The sequence below is a fragment of the Haplochromis burtoni genome, unplaced genomic scaffold (assembly GCF_018398535.1).
Source record: "Haplochromis burtoni strain Fernald_Lab_line unplaced genomic scaffold, NCSU_Asbu1 Contig_113, whole genome shotgun sequence".
Taxonomy (NCBI): Eukaryota; Metazoa; Chordata; class Actinopteri; order Cichliformes; family Cichlidae; genus Haplochromis; species Haplochromis burtoni.
This window is the reverse complement of record NW_024582474.1, coordinates 978,906-988,634: the sequence shown is the minus strand read 5'-3', so window position 1 is coordinate 988,634 and position 9,729 is coordinate 978,906. Positions and strand designations below refer to the sequence as shown.

The 9,729-nt window shown below is 40.6% G+C and overlaps 1 protein-coding gene across 2 annotated transcripts in view; it reads right to left on the bottom strand.

Annotated features, from left to right (window-relative positions):
* Positions 1–9,183, bottom strand: part of slc12a2 (solute carrier family 12 member 2) — a 64,094-nt gene extending 54,911 nt beyond the window's left edge. For both annotated transcript variants that reach the window (XM_005928987.3, XM_005928988.3), the window contains exon 1: positions 8,139–9,183. In XM_005928987.3, the coding sequence (XP_005929049.1) occupies positions 8,139–8,690 (552 nt within the window). In that variant the 5' untranslated portion in view covers positions 8,691–9,183. The remainder of the gene's footprint in view (positions 1–8,138) is intronic.
* Positions 9,184–9,729: the final 546 nt, after the last annotated feature.

Genomic DNA, 9,729 nt, shown 5'->3' with positions numbered 1-9,729 from the left:
CTAGTTATTTGGCTTATATCGTGATAGATATCGTTATCGCCTGAAATGAAAAAAAAACATATTGTGATATGAAAAAAATCTTATATCACCCAGCTCTACTGGATCCCTGTGTCCTTGGCGCGTTTGTCTGTGTTGGATAGACGTGGTGGTGGTGGAGCTTCCATGATTAGTCATAATGAGATACAAAGTGAGGTTTGAAAGAGAACTGAGGCTACAGTTCAACAACCCAACACAAATCCCTATTCTAATGAGGACAGACATATGAGCCTTCAGCTTTTACGTATAAATACAAAACCAACAACACAAAACAAAGACGAAAACCAACCTAAAGAGACTTTAAAGTGATAGTTTAGAATTATTGTGGTAATGTGTTAGCATGCTGTCTGTAGAGATGCATGTAGAGACCTGCATTTCTGTTGCAGTATTGTGCATCCGTTTCTATTCCGACCACAGTTTGTAATTCATCACCCCAAACTTGATGCAATTTTTTAAAAACATCGATATCTGTACAAACTGTGTGCTGCAGGAAGAAAAGATTGACGCAATCTACAGTTTGGATATGGACATTATTTTTAGCTTTATTGCAGGATGACAGCGCAATGTTTGCCATTGCGCTGTCATCCTGCAATAAAAAGTGGAGACTGCTCCAGGAAGAAGAAGAAAAAAAAAAGAAAAAAATGATTACACTGTTAACACAACTTCCGGTGTTCGCAAGCACCTGCATGTACAGTATACTGACACTAAGCTAGCAAAGAACTCTGAGTGATGTTAAAGATGAATGAATGCTGACCCCAGCCAAACACTGTGATAAAGAAAGTCGTCATTTGCGGTGAAGCCAGCTGCTGCTGAACTTCAACAGGTAACAAACTGATGTCAGGCTGCAATTGCCGTTTAAAGTTTCATTGTGCTGGTTTTCATCTTTTATTTGCACTGGTGGCTTTGTGTTCATACCTAAATACTAACCGAAAGACCGCATTGCTTGTTAGTCATTTAAGACTTAAGGATATCTCCATAGCTCTGTTCACAGGTACGCTCTGTTCCACATACTATACATATTATACAGTGGTAAGCATCTTCTGAGTCTGATTGATGCTGATGAATGCTCAGGCTGACAGTCCTCCTTGCACAATGATCATTGGCCGAGAGGGCCGATCATATGTCCACTCCCTCAGACATCTCACCATTGTTTGGAGAAACCTCCCACAACTCAGTTCATTATTCTTTTACGGTCCTGAAACGCTCCCAGTGTTGGATTTTCCGCTGTCTGCTGAGGGCCGCTGACGGAATCAAAATGGCCTGTCCTCACAGTGCAGAGACTTTTGTTTTCCCAATTGTGTCAAATTACTATTTAACTCTGGTGTGAGTGTAAAAGAGGTGACGAGTGAGGTAGAGTCCCACAAACAGAGAAGCTTTGATAAGAGCTGCTTAGCAGTTTAGAGTGTAAGTATCGGTATGTTATCCACTGGAAGAGTTATCCACTGGTTGATAGTTAGCTAGTGACCTCGTGAGCGGCCACTGACAAGTCACTTGGTCTGTGCAGGGTTGAGCAATAATAAAGATATGTATTATAAAATAAGATCTCCAGCGTACCCAGAGAGAACCCATGGAAACACAGGGAGAACATGTAAGCTCCACACAGAAAAGCCCCAGCCAGATGATGGAGTTGAACTCAGGACCTTCTTGCTCTTTCAAACTTCCGATTAGTAGAGAACTGCTTGAGCTATAGACACTTGTTCTGTCACTGCTAACCAGCTAGCTGTCCTGGGTAACCAGATCCTTAGTGTTAACATAAAACACTTTTTATATATGCTACATTTTCAAAAAGCTGTTCTTTTTGAAACAAAATTATCATTTCACATCACATTTCTTAAACATTCAGACTTGCATAGACACTCACACTCTGAACAATTTTGCTTATTTTTGCACTACTGATGACTAACTGTGCACCACATGGGCTTTGTGTACATCTGTGCATGGAACTAGGCTACCACGAGTAGTTGAATCTTGCAATAGAATGCTAATTAGTCCAACTGTGGGCACATCCTGCCATACGGCTTGCATGTGCACACACAAGGGACAATTTGTAAACACTTGATATAAAAGGGATGTTTGCCAATTTTCCATGATGCTAACCATGATCAAGGGAATAAGATTTTTCTCCTTGTGAAACAAGCTCTAAGTAAGCAAAGGGAGAGGCTGCAAGCACATGAAGTTGACCTCTAAACATCTTTGACCTTTTCATCAAATTGTTTCCTTCTGAACAACATGCACATGTCCCCTCTCTAGAAATATGACACGTTAACTCACAAAGCTCTTTTTGTCCAACTGTCCCCAATTCAAGGTGAATGAAAAGTTATGACCCTTGCTGTTTTCTGAGCAGATTATTGAAGAAAACAGGAAGCAGCATTAATTTCCTGTCAGACACGAGACTAACTGGAGATGTAATGTGAGACCAAACAGCAGGGTTGTTCTGATGACAATGATGTCAAAGTACACGGCATCAGCTTGTTTGTCAAGGCATTTTTTTTTTTTTTGAAAAATCTCATTTCCCGAATGGATAGATCAGACTAATAATGAATTATTAAGAGACTCATAAAAAATTCAAGTTGCCTTGCTATGGCACATCTCCACATATAACTGATACTTGCAACACAGACGTATCTGGGTGTGCAAATTTGTAATGTGTATGAATTATCAACGAACAGAGAACATCAAAGACACCCTGAAAATTGAAGTGAAAAAAAAAATGACGTGGGGGCTAGTCCTTTTTGCTGGAATTTCATTGCAACAACTTCAAAAAAAAGAAGAAAAAAAAAAAAAAAAGGTACTCAATAGTTTCTATGGCGCCCACACACTTGTATGGCATTCCCGACAATGACAGAGCGTTCTAATGAATAATTAAGTGTCTTGAGGTGACTGTTGTGAAATGAATTGAATTAATTAGACGATGAGTAGTCCAGATCAGCCTAATATTAAAAGTACAGAGGATGTCTGTCTCCCGAATCCAAGCTGGGAGCTGGTTCCACAGAAGAGGGGCCTGAAAGCTAAAGTTTCTGCCTCCTATAGTGCTTTTAAATATCCTAGGAACCACAAGAAAGCCATCAGTCTGACAGTGAAGTCCTCTATTGTGGCGATACAGTACTATAAGGTCACAAAGATAAGATGGGGCCTGATTATACAAGACCCTGGTATGCGAGGAGAATTTTATATTCGAGTCTGGATTTAACAGGGAGCCATTTTTCAAACCATTTCCCCTTTTCCCGACATTAAAATTCACCTCTCATGCTGCTAGTGAGTCCCCAAATCAAGGTGGGGTATGGGCTTTGTGAAGTGCTAAACTTATGTGTTGGGAGTGGCCAGTCAAGCTGTTGTAATACGCCGAGCAGAAACTGCAGACAACAGGAAATGTGGTTATGAAGGTCAATTCTGTTCTGATCCTTGAAGGGAAAAAAATTCCACTCCTCTGAAAAGAGGGGGGGAAAAAAAAGAGTGGAATTTTGTTGCACTCCAACAGAGCTGGGGTGATTGAGGTATCTTAGAAAGTAAACTGGAACCCACATTTTTTGTTAATGTCAAAAAACAATTCATGTCCTGATTGGCTAGTTAAACATGGAACTAATGTCTAAACAGACACTAAGAAAACTCTTATTAGCGCGTCTCAGAGTAACGCTACAGTTTCTGTGACAGCACTGTAAAACACATTGGTTCAAACACAAGTATCAACTGACAGGGTGAAGTTACATAATAAATTATTTGCAACCTATAAGGACAATATAAGCAGTATAGAGACTGACAAAAGTTTGAGAGTCATGATAAGAAGTATAGAAGTATATATAATAGGATGGTTTTGCAGCACTTGCTTGTTTTTCAAGGACTGTTTTATTATATCTAAACTAAAGCATCAATAGTTACATATTCTCACAGATACATTACCGCCAAAATAAATTCAATGGAATACGCACAGCTACTGCTAATACCGCTATTGTTTTACTCTCAGCTTAATTACTGTACTTGCGTCTCACAAGGGGGTGGGGTCATTGTGCTATTTCTGACATCAGGGTCTATGTGACGCACACGGGAATAAGGAAGAAGCCAGGTCCTCTGCAGACAAAAAGCTCTTTCTCTCTCACGCAGTTGCCAAAAGGCTCTGTGAGAAAGAGACACAGAGAGGGTGTGCACGTGTGCGAGCCAGTGAGCGAGATTGTTACTACAGCTGTAAGACCATCATCTATGGCTGATTCTGAGACAAAAGGACTCCACTGCTTGTCAAATGACAGACTAAAAGCCCAGGGGGTCCTTCGCTTCCTGTTTCTGTATACAGCCTGTACAATCTGCAGGGCTGTGAGGTACTAGAAACACAGGAGGGATTTGCTTCAAAAGGGGAAAAAAAAAAAAAAAAAAAAAAGCTTGTAAGACTTAAACAAGGGTTCCATTGTGCAAATTGACCCTGCAACGTCCCCTGAAAGCAGCAGGCACTTTTACAATATGTACCTCTCTACTAGTCAACAACTTACAATCCCACATTTCATATCCATATAGACTGACAAAACAGCAGCACTTAACTGTAACCCCTTAAGCATTTTATCCACCTTAAGAACATGCAAACTCCTCGCAGAAAGCACCCAGCCTAGTAGCAAACGGTAACTTGGAACCTTTTTTGTTCTGACTAAACCGTCTTAACCGATGCACTACAATGCCGTCACACTTACCCAATTAACAAGGCCACCGGGCAAACAAGCCTTTGACAACTATAACAATACCAATCACAAAATACTAAATAATGCAGCTGATTATTTAATTAAATTGAACTGAAAGTTAAAGGTTCTGCCTGCCATTCTACTTCTAAATATCCTGTAAGCAAGCAGTCTGACAACAGTTTTCTATCGGTGTGATATCCCATATGGAAAAGATATATAAATCTTATAAAGTTTGTATCTGTCTTGTGTGAAACTTGTATGAAAAGCATATAAGAGTGAAAACAGATATAAGATCCCTTGAAAAATTATATAATGAAACTTATATGTTTTGGATACTTACTAAAACAATATATGGAAGTAATGAGAAAGTGGCCACTTTCATGAGTAATCACATATAAGTTTTTACTATTTCTTTTCCATATGGGATTGTACTAAGAGGTCTTTAAGACCTCACACATACCTACACACACAGTATACTATCATAATATAATTTAATTATAATACAACATCATTATAACATGTACATAATATGCCTAAATTGCAGGATATTTGAACTTTTGACCTCTACTCTTACTTGGTCTTACTTTGACCTTCTCCGTAGCAACAAATCTGATGATGCAAAATAAGGCTACAGATTTTTTTTTAAAGCTTATTATAATAAGCTTTAAAAAAATAAATTCTTTTCAGATATGTTGTGGAAGGTACTGCGACTCAGAATTTGACACCTTTGCACATCCTCCATTTGTGCATGACATTGTTGAATTACTTTTGTTTAGTTGTGTAAACATCTATTTAAAAAATAAAAAAAAGATGTGTGGTCAAGTGATGAAACTAACATGAATAAACATGTGGATCACATGTTCAATCACTTATTCATATCTGGCATCATCACGAGACGTCAGATCTAACTGATTAACTGTGCATGTCTCAGTGTCACAGCATCCCACACCCACATCCTGACTTGGCCTACCTCTGAATAAATTCGGGAAAATCTTTTGAGATTTGATGTGGAACAATCCAGCTGTGCTTTCCAATATAATGGTTGGCATCAAGTGTTCTTTATCTCTCTTTTTTTTTTTTTTTTTTTTTTAAATCTTGTTACAAAATTAAGAAAGCGTCACATCACAATAATTCACCTACCATATACAGATAGAGATATATCTCTATGCTCACAATGTATGGTTGAAAATCATCTAAACAAAGTGCATAGGTGTAAAATTAAACTAAATAGCTTATCCATAGTTTTTTTTAAACTGTTGTTTTTGGATTCAGCACATTAAAATCCAGGAGCAATAAGAGGACATGAAAGAAACTGTGCACATTTTGCAAGTATTGCGGCAAAAATGCCATTAAGACTCGAGTTAAGACTGAACTTATCCTTAACTACTGTCCCAGCTACTCTAAAAGTATAGAGAGCAGTATTTTATGTACAATATTCCAGTCTAATGTCAAACTTCAGCAGCACTGAGTGCGACATCAATATTTAAGCACAGTGTGTTTATGCTCTGCTGCTCTGGACTGAATAAAATCTTCCCTGTCACAGTTTCCCTTCCGGCTCTTCAATATGGACCCATAGCGCAGCGCTATTGAAGGTGCTGTTTTGGAGCTCAACATTACAGGACGGCAACACTTACTTACCTGCCTGTTCCTGACGGCCCATGTCACTAGAGGCTCAAGACTCTCAGTGGAGTTTACTGCCACAGTCAATTACATAAAGCCAATGTGTTCAGCTTTCACATAGACACTTTACCAACTTTATAAGAGGACTCATTGATTGCCATGAAAAACAACCAGAAGCAACAATCAATTGGTGGAATTTCCATTCCACATTTCGATCTGGGCGTGCCACACAAACACTGCAAAACACTCAGTGACAGACATGATAAAGTAGTAGCACCAAGGTGACCATGACCTTCAAACTAAAAGAAACCCCATGATATTTAATGTTCAAAGGCTATTTCCAATCTACTGAGCCAAAGAGTGCAGCTTGTATGAATATCAGCCAACCACAGCAGCTAATTAAATTCCATTGTCCATCAGCTGATCATGCATATCTGCTAGCAGCTGTAATTCTGTGGTGTTGAAACATACTTGCCTACTAAATATTTGCCATAAAGTCTCAATATAGCCTGACTGGGGAAGACAATAGAAGCCCTGTTCTAGTTGAAAAAAACAAAACCAGCTTTTCAACACTAACTACTTGATGTTTAGATATATATATTTTAAAAAATAAAAAAAAATAAAAAAAAATAAAAATAAAAAAAAAAGAGCGATCAGAACAGACTTTACTTTTCATTAAGTTTCATAAGGTATACAATCGACTGGAGTGGGCAGGCATTGACAAAGGCGTCCTGCTTTAGTTTTGAATGATATACCGGAAAATCAAGTCTCGTGTCAACAGACTTGATTTGGTGCCAGTAATTCGGCACCAAGTAACAATTCTTGACTTGCAAATGTGATGACACTGGTTTGCGCTGAAAGACAGCATAAAGTTAATGCAATTTTCTTTAGACCACGCCAGTTTATAACAAAAGTTGTCTCGAAACACTTTGTAGTAAATAAAGAACTTCTACACGCAATAAAAGTGTAAGAATTCCGTTTTCCTTTATCGCAACATCCAACAATCTAACCTGACCCAGTAAGCAAGGTGACTTCTCACCAGAGCAAAACACAGCATACAAATGTTCTGTTAAGCTATGGACGCAATACAAGATGAGCAATATGGATGAAACTGAAGTGGATATTTTTTTGGAAAAATGTATTTGAAACACTGAGAACCTGGGCTTTGTCATACAAGCTTGGGTCCGTGTTGGAGTTCATTGTGGTTAGTGAAAATCAGTTCGTCAGGGTACTGCTGCCAACAGTCACTTTGAAGTTTATCAGAATATAACCTTGACAATAACAGGCTACTCCGGGCCAGTTAGAGGAAAAGGGGGGAAACACCACCACAGTTCAGAAATAAAGTTTTTACTTAAAAATGAATTAATACTAGCAACACGAAAGTGCTTTCAGTGTGACTGTCATTTACAAGGGAAACATCTGCCATGTTCTTTAGATATAATGTTTGTTTCTTAATAACGTAAACAGTGACACAAACCAGCAAACACAGCGGTAGTCTGGGTTCAGTCAGTTTGACCTGAACATCTTACAGAGCATCTGTCCGAAGAAGAAAAACAAAAACAAACACCACAACAACAAAAACAACTTTATCTGACAGGACTGCTGTGACCTAGATGGAGTACACGGGAAAAGCAGAGGTTCCCATCTACCAATAACACACGTAGAGCGGCATGTGATGGTTTAAAGACAATAAACGGAGATTGTAAATACATAAGGTGAACACTCTGACAGTTGGGGTTAATTCCCATTATAATAAGATAAGTTGTAGTCTGATTTCTATATGATTCAACCAGTAGTTTCGGGTGATGCGAGTGGTCTTACCTTGTCCAGCTCATCGTGCAGCTCCGACAGGGTGGGTCTGGTGAGTTTCTCCCCCAGCGGTGCTGCTGTCTGCCGGTAGAAATCGATGTTGGGCACGGCATCGATGGTATTGTGACCAAAAGTTCTCAAGTAATAGGTATTGGTGTGCGTGTCATAGTGATAGTGATGTTGCCCCCCAGTCGACGAATGTAAGCTAGTCTCGCTCATCACCGTGTCTCCGTTCTGCATTCCCTCAGTCGGCGCTGCCTCCGGAGAGTCCACGCTGCCTACCCCAGTCGGATCCGCAAAGTTCACCACCCGAAACCGGCCTTTAGCTTCCTCACCGCTGACAGCTGGATTGCTACTCGGAGCATCTGGGGCAGCGGCAGAGGCGTCGGAGCTCGGAGTCTTATCATCGGCGGCGCCCGCAGCCTCAGCCACGAGGTCCACTTGGAAACGGCTTTGACTGGGCGTCGGACCGGGTGGCTTCTGCCCCGCATCCGGGGCTAGAAAATCATGGTCCGTCGCAGAGTTCTCCGCCGGAGCGGAAGACGCAGAGGATGGTGCTGACATGGTACAGCAAACAGAGATGAACGTGGAAAGCGTGTGGATCAAACGCTTTACTCGGCCACACAATATAATGGATGCGAGCAAAAACCCGGTTGCCACCCGTTACAAAGCGTCTTCCTATTTACAGGAAAAATGAACTCGCTGCTCTGACTGGTTAGAAAAGGCGCAGGATAGCGGCGAGGAAAGGAGGAGTAGTGAGGGTAGCTTGTTAGCACGGTCGGAACAAGACTACAGATTGTAAACTTTCCGTCGCTCTCCTACTTCTTCTTCCACGGTGATAAATCCCAAAACTCACAATTTATCGTCCCTCGCTCGGGGACACAGCACTAGATCCCAGCCACTTATGGTCCTTCTGCTGCCCTGAAAACGATGCTGATATCGACCTTGCCGTAGCTCCTCCTAGACTCCCAGAGATTTCCTTGCTGCTATTTTACACACTTCAGACGGCATCGCCAGAGGGCGGACAACGACTAACAAGAACCTCGCGAGGTGTCAGTGATCGCGTTCCTTTTTAAGAGGGAAGGTAATGTCGCGAGAACATATGACAATACCCAAAGAGTAGGCGTGACGTTGTTTGACCCCTGTGAGATCGGAGAAGAGGGGAGGGGATTTGGGGACGGGCGGGGAAGGACGTAACTGCACCACTATATGTGCTGCTGTTTGTCTGTTTGTCCGTTTGTCTTTGTCAAAGCTCCATCTACGACTTCACAAGTATAGGTTTTGTCTGTTGTACATTGCCTATCTCACTGTAGTATGTGGATGGGATAACGTTTGCCCTTTAGCGGTGTATTGTACCCAGCGTGGCCCAAACCCTTCATGTCCCAAAACATTTTGAGTTTTCTCTGCATTTATGCAGACGCATAGCACAGAACTCTCAGTGAATACATAAGCAGTCTGTGTGCCTCCTTCCTTTCTTGTTCCATATCTCTTAAGCTACCTTTGAGGGTTTTTTAAACTATTTGAATAATATTTTATAAGTTATCAGTACATTTTAGATTTATTATTTTAATATACAATAGTCCGTAGTGGTAATTAGGGTAAG